At 42.6% G+C, this 21,194-nt stretch overlaps 1 protein-coding gene across 3 annotated transcripts in view; it reads right to left on the bottom strand.

Annotated features, from left to right (window-relative positions):
- Positions 1 to 21,194, bottom strand: part of pvrl2l (PVR cell adhesion molecule related 2 like) — a 222,471-nt gene that overhangs the window by 96,962 nt on the left and 104,315 nt on the right. For all 3 annotated transcript variants that reach the window (XM_026299770.1, XM_026299769.1, XM_026299768.1), the window contains exons 5-6: positions 20,700 to 20,817; positions 19,881 to 20,029 (exon numbers count right to left, since the gene is read on the bottom strand). In XM_026299770.1, the coding sequence (XP_026155555.1) occupies positions 19,881 to 20,029; positions 20,700 to 20,817 (267 nt within the window). The remainder of the gene's footprint in view (positions 1 to 19,880; positions 20,030 to 20,699; positions 20,818 to 21,194) is intronic.

Here is a 21,194-nt window from a genome sequence, read left to right on the forward strand (position 1 = left end):
AAATTATTGCAAAATTAAAACAAAGAGCAAAGTTTCAGCTGAAGCATCTTCTAGAAAAAAAACCCCACAAATAATGCACAATTATAATCAAGTGCCTGCTGCATAAGTGGGACAACCTGCAACCTACAATAGTGGTTTTAACCCAGACCTGCTCCAGAGGACACTCTGACACTAGCGAGCAGAGCTAAACAACCACAGCTGCCAGTTTTACTTTCTAAGGTTGCACTGAAGGCCGGGATGAAAAAGGATGGGAGCTGCTCACAACATCAAGCCATTTCTTCAGCTCAGCCAGTTCAAGTTCAAGTTCAAGTCTGTAACTATCCCGATTAGCCAGATATTAGGGAGCTACACATAACTAGCCCGCTGACCTTCTAGCATTACATGTGCTATGGCTGTGAAGAGTCAAAAACAAACAACTTGCTCTCAGAAACTTGGTAAATCCTTTTTTCCATCTGTCAAACAAGGTGCAAATGTTCCCCGTCACCTACTTCACTGTAAACAGACCTTGGCTGTTTTTGAAGGGCAGACGTTCCTACTTCAGGCAAGTTTTGTTGTCTCCATGTCTTTCCAAATTTAAGTCAGTACCAAAGTCACTGATGTGGATGTGCACCGTGTTTTCTACAGAAGATTATGAAGGGTTGCCATTTGTTGTGTTTGCTGCTTATTTCTGCTTTAAACACCCCTGAGCTTGTTTTTTTTTTTTTTACTGTTAGTTAAAATAGACAAATACTGTGTGTGTAAGAAAAAATATTCTAAATGAGCTTTAAACTGTGCTTGGGTTATGTTTTTTAAGCCAAAAAACAAACAGTAAAAAGTATAGAGTCATGATTTACCCATGTTTATAGGCATGTGGGTTTGGGAGGCACGGGCTCACAAACATACCAGCTGTAAGTGTGGGGGAGGTGAGGCCGGGGCTAAATGGTATCATGGTGGGTTAATGAGACCTGGAGGCTACGCAGACTAGAAATCACAGATGTACAGTAGGAAGAGGATTTGAGGGTTAGTAACCTCTCCACTGACAAGGCAAGGTGAAGCTAAATACTTTACTGCTTGCTTTGACACAGTGCATATTTCAGGAATGCATCTTGCATTTGATATCATGACGTGAAGGTGGGCTCTTATCTGCAGCAGAAGAGGTCAGAACAAAGGACACGCATCAATATGGATGATAACGAGTTGCAATTTTCCAGCTGATGATTTACATCTAGCACAGGATACTTCTGACGTGGCATCAGTCTCGATCTGATTTGCATTAATTCACAAATGACAAAGAACAGTGGGTGTACAGATCAAAGTCCATACAGGCCATTAAAGCTGTGTACAGACCAAAAACTGACTCAGGAGATACACCCTTTAGATAGATAGACCAACAGCAGGTAACATGAATGATTTGTTTATAATAGTGAGAGACAGACATGAAACGTACTGGTACAGGTGTGGTGTACGACAATAAATTCCACTTTAATATTTTTAATTTCTTATTTATCTCCCATCTTTGCTACTTCTGGCCCTCTGCTGTGTACTTGTACTTTGCTGTTGCTGTTTGCTACAATGCAATTTCCCCATTGTGGGACAAATAAAGATTTCCTATCTTACCTTATCTTATCTTAAAGAGTTACTGGGCAGCACTGCAGACATATTCCCTTCTAAAGTTTATGAGAAAGCCTCGCCAACGCTCTCCTACTAAATCAAGCGACATTTCTCTCTTTACAAAAGAGCCCCACCAGTTTTGCATTGGACTCCCAAAACAGTATCAGATTCACAACACACAAGATAAAAAAAACAAATTCAGTGCCTCAGGCAGAGATATTGTCTTTTTTTATTCCGTGCATTCAAAACCTGGCACCTGTACTACCCACAATGCAACTTGACTGCTGACAGTTTTGGAGGATATGCAGAAGTGCACATCTGTATACAATTCCTCTTTAATGGCATCTGGAAAGCAGAGTTTAACTGGTCTCTGTGGGGTCAGGTCACGCCCAACATGACATAAAGGAGTGGGTGGTGTCAGAGGTGCACCCGTGACCACACCCCACAGGTGATGTCACAGTGTACTGACCCCACAGGAAGTACACTGTGACATCACTGCAGGAGGCTGCAAAGTTAGAAGACATAGCAGCACTTTCAGCTGGTGCTATAATTCAAAAGTACTGGGGAGAGTCAGGTCAAGGTCCAGTCTCCTCCAGTCATAGAAAAACATTTACCAACTTTTTCTTTAACTACCATCCAATTAAAACCTGACAGATGTCAGGGATTAATTTGTTTTTGACTTGTTTGTGTGGAGTAGAATTTGTGCTCTTGAATTAATAATGCATTCATGAACTAATGATTAGTACCCTCAAATTAATTACAGTGCTATAATTAACAACACACAACACTGAACAATGCTGCTATCCTTTTGAATTATGTTTAAGGGTTGTCAAAGATAACACAGTGTTGTTTACCAGGCAAAACTCTGAATTCTTGGTGGAGTGGACACAACTTGTAACTTTAATTTATGTTGTTGCAGGGACTTCACATTATTCTGGCTGCAAAAATTTAATTCATCCAGCACCTAACAGGCTCCGTATATTGATTTAAAGTTTAGAACGGTCATTTACAGTTTAAATGGGAAATATATCACATTAAGAAAATAGTGATATTACATTTAATGGGGCTTTAAGTTTTTTAACTCACCATTTATTCAATAAGTTTTGCACAATAATGAAAAACATTCTGGACTCAGGTTCTTTCTTTATATAAACACCCATAAACCCTCTACACACACACACACACACACACACACACACACACACACACACACACACACACAGCAAGTGGAACGCTGTCTATTCAATTACCGATGATTATCCCTAATCTTCACACCAAACACTTCATTTGCCCCACAAACAAAATCTTACACAACCCCCTGCATCGAACCTCCAGTGTTTCCATGACGATCTCAGTCATTTCCTCATGCAACCCCTCGATGCTGCAGTGAGGGAGGAAATTTCCTGCCTAAATCATCTTCAGTTCTGTTTCTTCATCATGGATTCTAGCCAGTGCTTTTCATCTCCGGTTCTCTCCCCTCACTTTTCATCAGCGAGGAAATAATCACAGAGTTGTAAAGAAAGAAAGAGAGAAAAAAACTGCACTGTAAACCCCACAAACAGATACGGAGAAAGAGAGTGGGAATGACTTTTTTAAGCATCTTGTTTTTGGGATTTTTCTTGGCCCATTGAGCCTCACTGTGCTCTCTCCTCTGAGACTCTCAGGATTTTAAATGGACGCTTTCTGACACAGAGCAAGCAGATGGGGTGAAATCTAAAGAGCACAGACAGACGGGAAGGAGTCAGAGAGAGAGAGAGAGAGAGAGAAAGGGAGGGAGAGAAAGAGGTTGGATGCAAAGGGTGTGGATAAAGGAATGGATGGATATGATTCATGGATGGATGGATGGATGCAAGTGGAGATAAATGGGGAGTTCATCTCTTCCGAGCTCATTACCCCTTTTCACCTTGAAAGCTCATCTGCGTTGCTTTTTTCAGCATAAAACACACATACAAAGTTACAAAAGGCCCATGTGGGAGTTACAGCTACATTCATGAGCACACACACACACACAGCGCAATCCTTTCCCATGTGCACACATGTACACACACACACAGTCTAATTAAGTTTTCCCATTCTTTGGCCCCCTGCAGGGGTTATGAACTTCATGAGGTTTCCCAAGTGCCTCCCCACCTTCCTCTTTGAGCTCGGCATTCATTTAGCATCCAGCTGCTGCTCATACAAACACTCAATTGACTCGCTCACACACACACACACACACACACACACACACACACACACACACACACACACACACACACACACACACACACACACACACACACACACACACACACACACACACACACACACACACACACACACACACACACACACACACTCCGCAGACAATTTCCCCCACTCCTGGCTCCATTCACCTTAATAACCACCCTCAGCCTAAAGTGTAAATGCACAAAAATTACAGCCTGTACACACACACACACACACACACACACACACACACACACACACACACACACACACAAACACACATTTGTGCAGGCTTGTGCTCACAAAAAACACACAAGAGAGCATGAACACAGAAAAGCAGTATAACTCACTTTGACAAGCTTTTGGCAGCATATATGTGTTTTAGTGCACAAACATTATGTTGGTTTTCTAACAAATACACACTAACACTAACACACACACACACACACTAGCACACACACAGACGTATACAAATCCCACTCTGACACAACACCACAGGAATGTAAGGTCTTGCAGGGAATAAACTCCAGCCAGGAGTTTTACTGAGCACAGATTAACTGTACAGTCATAAAATCCAGCCATAAAAACACACTGCTAGGCAGCAAAATGGAAGCAACAGGACTGGGCATTGATTTTAACCAGTTGGATGAGATGAGAACCAATATTAACAGAATTTAGTGTACATTACAATGTAAAAAACTGAGACCATTAACAGTTCTAGCTTTGGCTGTGCAGCAACAGGGCCAAGATAAAAAGGACTCTGACCAGTTAGAGTATTTAACGACTGAGCTGAGACAATATTCTGCAGAATGGGAGCTCCATGAGTTTATCTGAAGAACTTGCTAAATCTCAGAGTCAAACAGGGTCAGTTCAAGCTTTGAAATGACTCAGTTCATATTCAAACAAGACATGAGTTGTATTACTTTACTTTGAAAGTATTTACTCCTGAACCAGCAGGTCATTGCTATTTTTGCTCATCATACAAGACGACGCCGCAATATAAAAACACCCTTTTTGACTTGGTCTCATTTTCGTGCTGGAAATGAAACCGTTAGTTTATATCGAGAGTGTTTACAGACCTTTGAGCCTTTCAACCTTTTATTAGGTTTACACACGGGGGTTCAACGAGAAATAAAGTTTTATTTTCAACGCAAAGGCTTGAAAAGACTCGGTTACAGATGACAAGTGCCATGGTAACAATCCACTGAGCCGTACACAGACACATATCCCAAGGTGTTATGGAAATGTCTTCTTAGCCTGCAGATCTTAACATTTTTCTCCTTCTCCTGTATCATTATACAGGGCTGTGTGACATCCTCAAGCAGTGGATAATTAGATACGCCTCTGAAATTTGTGTCTCCTGTAAGATGAGCACTGTGACCTTAAAAAGAGTCGAGAGCCTACGGATCACTGGATGTCTTGTAACGCAGTCATGCTCGCCGTAGCTGTCTGCAAGGCACAGTTCTACAATTACCCTTTAAATCTTATTACAGGTAAAATACTGCAGTCAAGTGGTGCATTCATTTTGTAAGTCTGATTTAATCAAATCCAGATTGCTACTTGGAAAATGAGCTCTTACTACCCACCGGGCCAGCAGGGTGGCCTGTGATTACAGACAAGCCCTGTAATACAAATACAGGAAGTTTGATTCCACAACGTTGCCTGAGGATGTAATCACACCAGTTTGTTTTCGGAGTCCAACTTTACTTTGTTGCCTTTTTTTTTTTATATGGTTGATTTGTTTTCACACTACACGTTCACAAGACAACCACAGCGTATACACAAAAAGTCCCAAGATTCAACTGGATTTTTTTTTACTGTGCTGTTTTAGAAAGCTGACATGCTGCCTGGTGAAGAATTACTGGAAAAGAAGTGATTCAGGTTCCTATAACCTTTGTGTCTCCTGCCATAATTTCACCCCTTCCTGTGAGGATGTATGACGAAACACAGTATCGATCCAGACTGCAGTCTCTCATGGGTTCAATTTGTTTCAAAAACAGTTCGTTCTCCAGAAATGAGAAATGTTCAGTATCAGGTATCAGCATCAGTGTAGAAATACATTACAACCCCAAAAGTTTTGGGTGAAGTCCCACAGTTGGGACACTAAAACAAGCTGCACCACATGGCTCTTGGATGAAAACACAGACTCACGCTTTTAGGGGTTTTGGTTGGAGTTGAAACGGCACTGTCTTCATCTGCACAGCCAAACCAACTAAAGTAAAGCACAAGCATGTCACGCTTTTATTAGAATTCTCAACCCATGTGTGGTGCAAATGTGTTTATCTCAGACTGATTTGGAAAGAATCAAACTACCTTGACTGAAACGGCCCTGACACTTGTACTGTAAATGATTTGAATGAATGTGCTGATATATTGTATTTTTTTTATCCTCAACTCTCACTTGAAACTTTGAACCAGCAGTGATGAGAAAAAATAGCCTTTGTCAGCCAGCGGTCTCCACATAAAAAAGCATTTAATGCAAATCTGTGGTGATCCATCACCCAACTGTGGCGCTTACTCTGCTAGTCGCTTTCTCACACACACACACACACACACACACACACACACACAGGGACACACAGGCACACACAGGCACACACAGGCACACCACTACCCACCACACACGCTCATGCACAGATCTGTCAACTTGAGTGGGTTCAGTAGTTTAATGAACATTATTGATGGCAAGGCTACAGCTCTGCTGGTGTAATTAGTGTGATGTCTCACACCTACATGTCTGTGGCTTCATTAATTCAGTACAGATTCCAGCTAATGGACACGTGCACATGCACACAGATATACACACAAGCTTGAATGAGCACTAGTACACTCATGCGTCATAATTCAGAATCATGGGAAATGCTCTTGTGTCCACAACCTGTTTGTGCTGCCTTTTGCACTGAATGTACACTGGTGTGTGCGTATTGTTTAAATGTGTATATTTGTGTGGCCATACACTGTGAAAACCAGTTTGAGTTTTATACAGTGGGAGGGAGGAAATTTAACTGGTCCTCACTTTTACAGACACTATCTAGTGAAAGTTTGAGGGGTCAGACTTGGATTCAGGGTTCAGGTTAGAATTAGGTCCAGATTGGGATCAGGGTCAGCGTTGGGTTGTGGTGCTTAGTGGTTAAAGAATGCATTACTGTATGTCAGTGAGTGTCCCCACAAAGATAGCTGTACAGTACAAATGTGTGTGTTTGTGTGCACTAGTGTTGTGCACTGTCACATATATTTTTAGTATTATTCTGCTTGGCTGAATGCAGGAAGCTGATTGGATCCAGACCTTGGCTGTTGATACTGATCAACAAAACCAGCTGAGTGAAAAACAGCCATCAGCCTCCCTCAACCCCCTCACTCTGTCTCACTCCTCATCCTTTCGCCCACTCTCACTAAATCCATCTCCCACTCCAAGTCACCCTGCACTCCTCCACCTCCCCCGCCTCTTCTCCACTGTTCCCTCCCTCTTAAATGGGGTGGTTTGTGGTTGGGTGACTCATTTCCAAGCAGATCTGGACTATAGAAGAGAGTGAAAGACAAGGGGGAGAAAGAGAGAGACAGAAGTGGGGCGTTAACGGGGCCCAGGAGAGTAGGAAAAAAAAAAAAGATGGGGAAAGAGACAGAGAGGGAGGGAAATGAGTATGTGCTTGCGTGCCTGAGCTTATTTCAGATGGATCGTTTCCATCCTTTCAAACCAGTAAGAGCGAGGGAGAGGGAGAAGAGGGAGGATGGAGGAGGGAGGAAAACAGCAAACCCAGTGTGGACAGGATTAAGGCTGCTCTCTAAAGCCACTGCTCTTTTTTTTTTTTTGCTCATGTATGCACCTCTTCCTCTTCTCTCTCATCTCCTCATACCCTGTTCATGAATATGATGAGGAGCATAAAACGAAAAGCAAACGCCAAGACAGCCATAATAGCCTCCACCCCACTTTTACTGCATAGCTGCATCGTGTAGCTTTTATGGGAACCGCTGATATTTCTGCACAGTGACAGAGAAATTCCTGCATGTTCGATAATTTGAAAACGCAGCCAATAACGTTTCATACTTATGGTCTTCACTCTTGTGCCGTGAGGAAGGTTAGAGGTATGGAGGACATGGAGCGTGGAGAGAAAGGTCAGGAGAGCCAAGTGCAGCGGACACATGAGAGGGCTCTTGTGTAACTTAGGCTGAGATTAATGTGGTGCATGAAGATGCCTCACAAATACAATAAGGAAACCAGCTTCGCAAAATGTGCCCCATCAAGTATCACCAAGGAAAGACCAACATTAAGCCCCTGTTTTCATGGTGGCGCAGGCAGACAGGTGGGAGGCGGATTCAAATGAGGCAGTGCAAAATAAATGGTTGGTATTTTGGTGGCGAATATGCCTCAGACTTTGTACTGAGAATTAATGCCACAGAACCACATCTGTTTCTGTTTCTTTGGTGATTTTATCTGAAGGCTTAAGTTAAATAGAAGATGCAAATGTGGCAGCAATAAAGGGATAAAGCTGAAAATGTAAATAACCCATTTTAACTAATCTAATTTAAATCAGAAACGTCTGTAACTCAGTCTGGTCATAAATTACTCTAAGTCATTTTTAAGTGTCTGTTGTCCACAGCTCCTTTATACTGTATGAAAATATTCACCTTCAATTCATTACGTCCCTGCAGCCATTTAAAGGACACATCCAGTGTGTTGATAAATCTGCTCTTTCTAATTTAAGAAGTGCCACGTCAGAGTGCACGGCTGTCTGCTGTGTTTACCTTTATTAAATCATGCACAAATTACACCAGGCTGCTACTAACTGGCTCATCCATCCAGCTTGTCGCTGCCTCCTTTAGAAGTCTTGTTTTAGTAAAAGTAGCATTTCGTGTTTTATTCTTCAATTACATTATGATGGAAATGCTGGTATGCTGCACTTTTACACACGTTTATAGTGTGAGATACAAAAAAACTTTTAACTGAAATTGCATTGGATTGACGCAGTCATATAAATGACCACACCGCCGTGTTTTATTACTTAATACCTCAGGAGTCTGCCGTCACGCCGCCATGATCAATAGACAGAAAACAGGCCTAGGCTTCTAAGGGTTATTAATATTATGATTCTACAAATTGAATGAAACCCCACACCGTCTGCATGTGGACAACAGTACGATTTCATGGAGAAGCCTCTTTTCATTTGTTAAGCTGTGGTTGGCACAGCTGTTTCAGAGCCAAGTAGGAGACGGTATCTCCCACCTGGTGATAAAACAATGCACAGACAAATCAACACTCTGCTGACAGAACGGCTGCTAATGCTCCACCACCGGCAACTTCATCAAAGTCATACATTAAGACCAATACCCTCGACGTAGCTCATTTTGTAACAGTTACAGTTCACACAAACCACTACACGTGCACAACACTGAAGGTAGTTTTAACTATTTACTGTATCTGCTGTGGCTACAAGCTAAACCTTGGAATCACGTGTGAAGTAAAAGTGAAGAAAAAAAGTGGGGCAGCTTCTCATGAACCAAATATTTGAGGAGTTTTATTGCATTAATTGTCTTTGACTATATGAAAAGAGACTTTTATATGGCAAAGCTCAGTTACAGCTAGTCTACAGATCTACGACGGACCGCCCAGAGAAATTAAGAACTGCTGCGTCTTTGTTTCACTTAAGTGTGGCTACTGCTGCTCGCAGCCGCTTTTCATTGTGCCTGAAAAAGGTTTAGCGTTTAATGGTTGTTATTTCTGTATGTTGAGTGACAACGACCTGCGGAGCGGATTTAATCACTTCTGGCTGCCATTTCTGTGCCATTCTTCTGTTGCTACATCCCAGGAGCTGGATAAGGATCAAGCTATGTGGGAAGTGGACATTCTTAATCCTACTTATGAAGCTCTGATTGCAAAACTGCTTTTCCAACCAGTAGGACCTGCCGTCAGTGGGCCCATCACCATCCCTCTTTAAATCATGGCACAAACTGGAGATGTAGGCAGTTATTCAGATTTATTTATCCAACCTGCCTATTCTTGATCCCTCTCTCCCCAAAGGTCTTTATGCATCTAACCTTTCCTCTCAGCCTCCCTCAAACATCTAACCTATGTCCCTCCTTCTCTCCCTCCTTCTCTCCATCTCTCTGCATTGATCAGTCTGTAGTGGATTAGCTGTAGATTGTGATAGCAGTCTAACCCTGCCTGGCCCTGAACATGCCCTGCTGGCTAATTGAAAGACATGGACTGCAGGATTAGAGACTACTCCGTCTGGCCAATTATTACACACATGGACACACAAATAAACACACACACACAAACAGAGTGTGAGTGTGTGGCTTATTGATGTTTTTGGATGTGTTAGGCCTGAAGGGAATAGCTCGCAGTTGCAACACAGAGAAATGAGAAATGTGACTAAGCCCTCGACACAAATTGGATGTTTTGTGTGTATTTGTGTGTGTCTATGGTGCATGCGTGTTTCTCTGTAGAATTCGACTGTTGTGTCTGTGTGCGTGCACTGTATCTGCTTATGTAAGTACTAGTGTGTGCGTCAGTGTGTATTCATGATTGTGTATCTGTACCTGTGTGCAGGACTGAACTGCAGTGGAGGAAAAAAAAAAAAAAAAGCAGCTGAGCTGTGGTCAAGGGTCTTTCATATTGAAATGGAAAGCAGTAGCAGAGGTAATTCATGGATCGTTCTCTTGCAAAGCCTTAGCTGTGGGTAACACAATGAACATCTGACCCTGTGAGTCCAATGAAGAATGAGCCTGTGCATGGCTCCAATGCCAAACATGCACTGAGCAGAATAAATCTGTGTGCAGAAGCAAATATGAGCCATAAGTACAATGTGTGTTTGTGCATGTTATATTGCAGGATGGAGATTTGTGCTTCACCACACCACATAATAAAATCAGAGATGTACGTATAGAGCACAGAGACTACATTTCATGGATGTAATGTGCACTATCAAAGCGTTCTGTATGTGGACTTGGCTGGTGAAGTCAGAAAAAAACCACAACTACTGAAAAAAAAGAGATGTTAAGGACTGGAAAGAAACCCAGGGGTGGTGGATACAGTACTTGATGAGTCTGTCCGCGAGCGCGTGCTTGTTTGTGCGTTCACGGGTCACCCACATGCTGCCTCTCCCTGATTGAAACCAGCAGTGCCTCCACTTGGCTCAGCTATATCAATGAGCTCAGCCTTCTCTTCTGACTGGTGCAGTAAAAAGGTAAAGTCTTGAAATCTTGACTGCACCAACCCACATGGGCCCCAAATGTAAAATATTTAAGCAAGGAATGTAGAGAAACAAGTACCTCTGTTTAAAATATTTATACAGTATACCACGCAACACTCAACCCCCTCTGCTCCTATTCTGACTCTGCTGGCTGCATATCAATAATGCATCCTGTTCTGACAGGATGGATAGATTTCAAATTAGAGGCCAGGTTTGGCTAATGGAAATATGTCACAGACCAGTTGTTGGACTGGAATGCACACTGATCCTTAAAACGACAACACCGAGGACATGGGAAACATTTTAAGGCCCATGTCCAGAATGATGATTGATTGATAACACTGCTGTTCTACACATGTTATCAACAAAGACTCCCTGTGGTCAACTCTGAGGGCAAATTGAAATAATTTAACGACAAGACAGAATCTTATCAATATCTCACTTGGAACTTCAGCACTGCCCATCAACTGTCAGCAGGGTCCAGCAATGTCAATTTAATTAAACAAAAAACTGAATAAAAGACTTTAAAAGCTGTCGAGCTATAAAGCAGACCTCTCTTCTTAAAGACCGTCTTTCATGAGACGTTAGAATCCTCTTTCCTCATTAAGATTCACATTTTTCTGATACAGATATTTGTACTTGAACTCAGCTGGTGGTAGATTTTACTCTGTACTCCGCCTTTAAGTGTAAAAACAACTTGTCCTTTAGAAGCAAAACACGAATGACACCTGTAAATCCTTCAGAGGAGACGGGGCTGTTCGTGTTTCTGTTCGTGAAAGAAGCCTTCAGCTCTAAAGGTCTGGCCGCATTTCAGTTTGGTTCTTTGTCTCTGGTACTGCAAGGACAAAAAAGGGAACGGTGCCAGCTGAGAATACAACCCTAACTTTCTGGCTTGCGTCCCAGAAAATAATCTAGCAATGAGACTTGGTAGAAATAACCAGACTTCATTCTGTGGTGCGTGCACCCTCCCAATTCCTCTATTTTCACCTCTCGAACCCTATTTTTGTTCATTTTCAGTTAATCAAGGGCCTAATCCCCCCTGTTAATTCTGCTAATTTGTTCCTGTACTACACATCCATTCTCCCAAATTTACATCTATTAGGCTCTATGGAAGTATTTTATATTTTAAGCTAATTATAGGCTTAATTCTGATGAGGTGCCATATACCTACCAGAGCGAACAGGAAATTTGCACAAATATTCAACAACTTAACTCTACTTCAATTTGCTTTTCTGTAATTATAACTCGACTCAAATGACAACAGTCATTGGCTCCATGTTCCTCTTTATTTATGTGCAACAGTCGTAATATTTGCTCTAACTACAAAACTGGTGCTGACATTGTAAAGGTGCCACTTGTACGTTCTCTTGAACAGCCCAACACCAAAAATTAGCAGTGAGTCACAAATAATAATAATAAAAAAACAAAGAACTATTAGATCCACATTTGACATTTTAGTCTTTTTTATCACTGACTACAGACATACTGAGGTAGTGGGGCTGCTACACTCACACAGGCTGACGCTTGGACTGACTGACCTTTCAATAATGCAACCTTTCTCCCAACTAAAACAAAATACTGCCCCAAACACACATCCAATATTATTCCTGTGCTGGTGAGGTGCAGTACATACTGAAAGACAAGGTACTTCAACAATACTCTGAACAACAGACTCCGTTTGATCCAATATGCAGAATGAATGCATTTAAACAGCCTAACACCCCAAACAAGAATAAACTTCAGTGACATTTTAATTTCTAGCATGTGGGATAGTCCACTGAGCCCAAGCAGCCTGTGCCTTTCACTGAGGGGTCATTAGTCTCTGTGTTACAGAAAGGACATGTCTGTTTGCTAAAGTGTTGTCATAAACCAACCTCTCTCTCGTCTCTTTGTTTTCTTTTGCATTTCCCAGAGTGCTTTTCAACAACCCACAGACACAGAGCATGAAGTTGTTGCATTCAGCACTGAGGAAGGAAAATAAGCTTTACTTTTTTTACTTATTATTTTATTTATTTATATATATATTTACTTATTATTGCTGCATAATTAGAAGCAAGGAAGTGACGAGAGAGATGAGTAAAAACCACGTTGCATTAATGTCTGTTGAAGCTACAACCAGTGGAGGAAACGTTAACTGTTCGGTGACAGATTTGGTCTACCTGCACTTTAAAATCTCAGCTGGAGTTAACGCCACATTGTATTGAACAGCTTAACATACAGAACTCAAGGCAACGCCTGATTATCTGCTGACACATCAACACACATGAGATAATTTAGCCACAGTGCAAGTAGAGCTACAGCCTGTGAGTGCTGACCGTCAGCCCCGCTGAGTCTCATCATCAACCGGCCAGAATCACACGACTCAAGATCAGATGATTATTTTCCGCATCTGCTCCATTAATACAAACACCACCGTGAGCGTTTTCTCCGATCCCCCCCCTGGGTCAGACACCGAACGAGCTCTAATCATAAATACTTTATGTGCTAGTGGAAATGTTATATACAGACAGCTTTCTTTCATTCTGAGCCCTGCACAGGTGGAGGTAATCTGTGGACTAGAAGGTCATCCTGCTGTGAGACAGATAGAGAAATAGAGTGAAGTTACCGCTTGCAGGCTCTCAGTGATACTGAGGTGAGATATAAACCTCCCCCCACCTCAGCTCTCGATGTGGAAGCCTCGACACACCCCCACCCCGTGCATAGGTGTGTGTTTGTGCCTTCCTTCCCTCCAGGTCTGTGTGTGTGATAAGCCGTAGCCTGGAGGCTCTCTCCTCTGCTCTTATCTCCCTGACAGACGTTACCCCTGCGTGGCCGCTGCCCCTGCAGTCCCACCAAGGGGGCAACAGCGGGGGCTGTTTCTGTTATTTCTGGAAGTTTCTATCAGATTTCTTTGTTTCCTATTATCAGAGAGAAATATTTTTATACAAACATGGCGCAGCCCTCACTGTCTTGGTTCTTTTTTTTTGGGGGGGGGGGGTAAACTTATTTGGAAAATCACTTCAGTGTGAAAATGAAAGTTATCTGGGTGAAATCGTTCCCAGTGTTTGATTTGGCTTTGGAGTCACAGAGTAACAGAACTGATAGGAGATCAGTAATTATGCAGACTGAAAATCACTATGAATATAAAAAGGATTCCCACACCATGGGGATGATAGGGTATTATTAAAAGTATATAATTATAATTTGATTAAAATCTCTTTTTTTTTACCTCATAGTGTACAACTAGGAAGTGATAAAAGTCACAGCCTATATCATTCGTCCTTTTTTTTTTTTTTTGAATAATCTGTCCCTCAAACTATCATCCAATCTCTGAAAGTTAAACTTTCACTGCGACAAAATGACAAGACACTTTTATTTAATACTATTCGTGCATAAACCCTCCTCCTCACACAGAAGCCGTATTCTGATGTTTCTAATTTTCTTAGTTTGACTCATTCTAATTTTTAACACTTTGGAAGTACCTCTCCCTCTGTGCCGACAACACAACATCCAATTTAACCACAGCTGAAATGCTATTTCCAAGTGACTTGTTTCTATTATCATTTTTTTGGGCACATCCTAAATGGAGCAACCCATCAGTTAATAACCATCTCTGCAAACTCTGAGAACGCCAAACAGCTTTTAGAAATCACAGCTCAGTGTGTGAGCACACAGCCAAGATGAATGCAGGTACTAATAATAATTTCATAATGAAAGAGAAAAATATTTATTATAGTTAGACAGGTCCTGTGTTGTTGTTGTTGTTGTTGGGATCATGATGGTATTTAAAGCCAACTAAACTGATCATCTAAGAAAGCGAGGGCATCTTGGTCCCCCTTCCTGCATCCTGCTCAATCAGATGCTACAGATTGGTGGCCTGGGGCCAAAAACCAGGGGAAACTAAGTCAGCTCCATCAAGACGTGAAGATTAGATAAGATCTGACTGGTGGTCTAAACAGGCGCCCCTTTCCTGTCTGTTACTGCGGCAACACATCACATATACAGGAAGCCCCGAAGACCTGCAGCAGAATGTGTGAGTTTGTTTTTTTTTATTAGGGACGCTATTAATCAGAAAACTGTTCAAAAGGTCAATCATTTTCTGATTATTACTGGTCTTTGATTATAGGAAGTATACATAATAAAATAAAAGCAAATTTGTGGATATAAAACAGGGTGTTTCCTATAAACAATCATGAGATGGGACATTTTCATCTTTTTCTACATTTTGAAGGCTGCAGGATTAACTGAGAAAATAATAAACATTAATTAATAATGGGAGTTGCACCTTTACATACTTTATGGAGGTATTTTTGACAGCTGTGTAATGAGTTTTTTTTATTTGTCTATAGAATATAAGACCATGATCACTGCTCCTTAACCTCATCTGTGTGTATCTGCATACACACATTCAGCCTGTAGACAGTCATGGTCTGGGGGTTTATGTCTGAGAGTCCGAGCCAGCATTTCCCCCATGGCAAGATCATCTGATTATTTTATGCACAGAACTGCATGGTCCAATTTGTGTGCATGTGTGAAACACTGTGTATATGTTCGCATGTGTGCCTGCAAAGTGTGTATGCGACTTTCCAGTGGACAGCTATCTCACTTGCCACAGGCAATCCAGGAAATGCTTCTCCACTGGTCCCCTTAGATGTGACTGATGTGTATGTGTGTGTAAAAGGGTACAGTATGTATGTGTATTAGAACGGCAAAAACAGCCCCCAGCCCAGAGCCAGCTGGACTCCCCATGAAAGGCCTGGATGTATGGGTGGATGTGTGAGAGGACAGAGGGGGTCACAGACTCCTGCCAGCTCACTCTTTCAAACTGGACCAGAAGTCAGCAGAGTTTTTAGAGGTCTTTCCTGCTCCTCTCCTCCTGCTGTTACCCCTGTTTGTGGCTCTCCATCACTGTGTGCTTTTTCACCCACCCTCCACTCCCAGCACTCGCCTTTATCTTGCTTTTCAGCACTTCTGGCTTTTTTTCTAATGCCCACCCTCCGTCATATCTCCTCCCATCCTCCACTCCAGTCGCATTTTTCTGCCAACATCCTCTCCCGTTCTATCTGTGCACGCCGCGCTTGGCCGATCCAGCTGGCGCCATGGCAACCAAACAAGCCATGCATAGCTGGCATCATATGCATGCTGATGGATGCGGGTCCAGAGTAGGGCTGTGGGGTTGTGGTGTCTCTGTGTGTGTGTGTGTGTGTGTGTGTGTGTGTGTGTGTGTGTGTGTGTTATTAGGCCTGTCAAAATGTTTCTAAGTGCCATTCAAGCTTTTCTTGAACTTTTCAACATCCCTCTCCTTCCCTCCCCACTACCTTTCCCTCCTCATCCTTTCTTCTCCTCTGGCCTCCTCATCCCTTTTCCTCACGCAACCCCACCTCTCCTCCTCCTCGCAGGCCTATTTGAGGCTGAGGGGAAAATCATGAAACGTGACGGCTGCTTGACGGCAGCAGAAAAGCCAGACAGCGCGGTGCTTTCATCTACCATTTAACAGAACAGAGAGGAGCTGCTAACAGTTCTCAGCAGGGAAATTAGCGGGGTGTGCTGGGCCCATGTCCACAAAGTGCCAGGGTTTTAACTGGTACATTATTGAGAGCCGGGGCCTTTTGCGCCTGACAGTTTTGATGTCATGCTGAGAAAGTGAAACTGGCTTCAATCACTACAGGTATTGACAAGTGGTTTACTTGTGATGATTTCTTTTTTAGAAAACACCAATTTCTTATGAATAAAAAGGCAGAATCACTCTAATCAACAGACGTGCTGTTTTTGCCTTTATGGAAAGATGCGTGTGATGGCACCTAACTGTTTTTCTATCAGTCAATCTTAGCAGCTGAAGTCCAAAATAAGAAAACACTTCATCTTTTCACAGCTTTAGCTCCACCAAAGTGCACTAAGCTTGATCACATGCATTTTGACTGCAGTCCCACAGCAGAAGCAACTGGCCTGACCTTTGGTACTATCAGACTGAAGGGTCAAATGAGGCCAAGCCACAGTATAATGGTCTCCTTCCTCAACCAAACTTCTTTCTGTCTTTTGCTGAACTAATTGGCTCCTTCCGTGCCTGGTACTGCAGGTGACTACAGAAAGAACAGTATTTTAAAATGTCTTGCTGTGTTCAGCTTTCAGTAATGTCTCAGTACTAAGAATTTTTCATTGCAGTCCACTGGGAGGCTTTTATTGTAAACCAGAATATAGTTCTTGTTTTTTAGCAGTCTACAGAACAAGGATTTGCCATTTTTAGTCGATGATTTTTGCCGTATGTACAAGTTAGCTGATAAGACATAACACAAACCTATTGCTGTTTGAACAAATCACCTCCTACATGTGAACAGGGGCTGACAGAGATCATCATGTAGGCAGAAGATACAGGATTAATTAATTCTGTGTGATCACTGGCTTAACTGCTTTAATTAGTAACTAACCTACTGTATCAGCCTGAGTCAATAAAAACCATGCATGTGATCATTTTCACAAAGGTGCATCAAATGATCCAGTCCTGTTGTGATTCACTATCAGTGACTGGCCATCTGGAGTGCAGGGAATTTCTCCTGCTAAGCTGCTGTTAGAATTGGGCCAATGCAAAAGAAAAGGAACCTAAATAGTCATGGGCTGAGGCTCTGATGGCTTTCCTGGGGGAGAGGGTTAGTGGCCCAATTCATTTTGAGAAAGGCTCATTACTGTCCCCACAATTTGGAGTTTATTTAATTCATGTTTGCAATGCAGTACACTTGAATTAAATTTTTATGTTAATCCAGGGATACCTGGTCACCCACACTAGGATTTGGTGAGCTGAGATTTTAGCACTACAATTCTGAACAAAGTGGCAGAGACTGAGGAGACATCTATGTATGAATTCAGTCCCACAGTCACGTTTATGCGTCGGGTTGTGCCACAGCATCTTTAAACAACCGCAGGAAGTCGTTGGGAAAAACTGTCAAGAGTAAAACCGTCTATTTCTGTTTGTCCATTCAACTTACAGCCACAGCTTCACTCTCATTTCTGATTCTCACCTTCTACAAGTTTTACATATTGAACTCAGAGATTCAGTCGCCACCTCACTTTATAGCCATCTAGTCGTCGTCCTGTGGTAAACACAAGTGAACCGTGAAACAGCAAGGAGACATTTAACACAGAGGAGGATGAATTACAAGGTTCGGGCTTGATTGCAGGTACTTGAAAAGATACAACATTTGTGAGTGTGTGTGTGTGTGTGTGCGCTCTCAGACTTTCCATGTGTCTGTGAATGACTTTAGTGTGTTAGGCTTATGTGTGTGCAAGCTAGAAGAGGAGAGTACCCTTGTGATACTTTGAGTCTGTTAAAATGCAACGCTTTCAGCAAGAACAGTAGCAGATTAGCCACTTCTGAACCTCCCACACATCCCTCCCAACACACCGCCAGGCTACAAAGCATCTTTGTCCTCAGAAGAGACAATTCAAATCTCCAGCTCCAATTTCCCACGGATTTTCTAAATGTAGCTTTCTCTGTCTTTTGGCAAAAGAGAAGTTTTTTTTTTCCTGTTTTGTTTTGCTGTAAATCTCAACATGATGCTTATTTAGACTAATTCCTCAAAACAAAACAAAAAAATGTAGAAGAAGGATGGAAAGCATTTTGACCAGTCAAGCAGCAAGTGTGGAGTGCAGCACTGTGGGAACACAAACAAACAAACAAAAAAAGACACACTAACAGGTTTCGAGGCCTGGCTGCTGATGTGCAGTGAGGCTTTACAGCATGCCGACATGTTCCTGGATGTGTGTGTGTGTGTGTGTGTGTGTGTGTGTGTGTGTGTGTCAGATCAATGTGTGAAAGCACCAGAGGCCAGAGAAAAAGAAAAACATCTGACCAAACACCGTGGCAACAGCAGCCGAATCACCGAAGTATCAAACGTCAAAAGTCAAGACCAGCAGAAAGATCAAGAGTGCATGCAGACACAACTATCACCCCCTTACCAGACAGAAGGGGGGGACTCAAAATGTAAAAGGAGGCAGAGCACTTATGCTTAGGAGGTGTTAGTTCGTGTTAGAAAATAGTGGGTGCAAAAAAAAAAGAAAGAGGTAAAAAAGAAAATAAAGAAAAACAAACCTGTGCAAACTGGCTCACACCAACTTGAACCCCTTGGAGGAATTTAGAAACTCTCCAACAATCCCAACACCACCACATCCACTGCAGGGCCACAGCAGCCTAACAAGGGCCTACTCTCAGACTCATAAACCATTCACATTTAATTTACGTCCAAGCAGAGCTGCAGCATGGTCGTATAGAGTCCATTTCCAAGGGAGTGGTTTCGATCTGAAGTTATAAACATTTTGAGTCGGCTCTTGTTGTGTAGTGCGGCCCTGCTGTGGGGAAAGGGTCAATCAAAAGCCTCCGTCGTGCCTTACTGAAAGCCGACCAGCGAGGAGCAAAACATGAAAAAAATCCAATGTGAAGATTGAGAGAGACCAGCATCCCTGCAGATCTCAGATCAGCCCTGATCCCAGCACGTGTCTGTGTGTGTGTGTGTGTGTGTGTGTGTGTGTGAGAGAGAGAGATTTATGTTTCTGTGCATGCATGTGTGCAGGTGTATCTGCATGTCTAAGGAGGAACATGGACTGTATGTGCATGCAAATGTCTGTCTGAGTGTGTGGTGCTTGTGTGGTGTCAAGGCACAAACAAGAGACTGTACACGTGCACTTACAGGTGTGCACGGCATCATATGTGGAGTAACATCAGTTAACTAGTATGATCCACAGTGTGCGTGTGTGTGTCTGTGTGTGTGTGTGCAGGCAGTGAACACATGCTGTTTTGATGGGATGTTGTGCTGTGTCACCTGTGTGTGTTCATATTCACAGTGCATGCATCACCAATGTGCTGTGCACACACACAGTCAGCAGGTATGTGAGTGTGTGTTGTCTGAGGGTCGCTGGACTCACCGATGACGATGGTGGTGATCTGGTGCCTGCTGGCCCCGTGCTTGTTCTTGACCTCGCAGGTAAAGGTGGTGTTGACGGCATCATCCACCTTCCTTACAGTCAGCTTGTTGCCATCCACCTCCACTGTTTCCGGCAAAGGACCAGACGCCCTGGAGAGACAATAAAAGGAGATGAGTGATTGAAAGAAGAATGGAAGGCGGGAATAAATGAGGATGATGGGGTGAAGTGGAGATTGGGTGAAAGAAAGGTTAAAAAAAAAAAAAAAAGGACAGGATATACAGGATGAGGGATAACGGAAGAAATGAGAAGAAGAAAAAAGAACAGAGGAAAGAGGGAGAGTGAAATTGAAAAAAGTTGTGAGGAGAGAATATGTTTTGAGATATCGGATAAATTAAGATGAAAAAAATCAAGAAGACCAATCAATGAGAGAGAGAGAGAGAGAGAGAGAGAGAGAGAAAGAGAGAGAGAGAAGAAAATGAGAAAAAAGAAAGAGTCGGAGGGGAAAGATTTGAAACCAAACCATGAAAACCAAGAATAAAGAGCCTGTGATATTCAAAGTCGGCATCAATGTGAAAGAAATCACAGACGTCCTGCTCAATATTCATCAAGAAACCACACACAACACAACACAACACACCATCTGTCCATCAGGATGGGCTGTTAAGAGCATTTGTTTTTATCAAAAAATGACTGAGAAATGATCATTAAAGGGGGGAAGGCTGTGATGCACGATTACAGCAATAATTAGAAACTCTGGGACACTCTCAGAGGGGGGTGGAGGGATCAACGCCACAGATGGACTCGGGGCGGGATTCTTACGTAGTCCAGGTGACGGTGGTGGGTGCAGGGTTGGCGTTGGCCAGGCAGAGGAGCGTGGCATCTGAACGGCCGACGTACCAGTTGTTGTCGTAGCCCTCTATGGAAACAGAGGGGGGGTCTGAAAGAGACAGGAGATGTTACAGGACTGAGTCTGCTGTTATTTCCCAGTATGTCAAGACAACTAGAGGTGGACACTAAATGGAACTGAGGTCCATGATGACAAGAAAAGTAAACACTTTTTGATTTACTTCATTAATTAAGCATCAGTCCATCAGTACTGCTATTGCTAGTGAGCAGCAACCTGATGGAAATCAGAGCTGCTGCAAACTATAGTCGTCACTGTGTCGGGAACAGATGAATTCACCCGAGCAGAATGTGGCATCAGTTTTCTCAGCAGTGCAGCCCTTTTACCACCAGGCACCTAAAGGTGTTGTTCTCTTCTTACTCCGTCCAGTTCATTTCACTTTTCATCAAAGAACAGCTGAATCATAGCAA

The sequence above is a fragment of the Mastacembelus armatus genome, chromosome 11 (genome assembly GCF_900324485.2).
Source record: "Mastacembelus armatus chromosome 11, fMasArm1.2, whole genome shotgun sequence".
Lineage (NCBI taxonomy): Eukaryota > Metazoa > Chordata > Actinopteri > Synbranchiformes > Mastacembelidae > Mastacembelus > Mastacembelus armatus.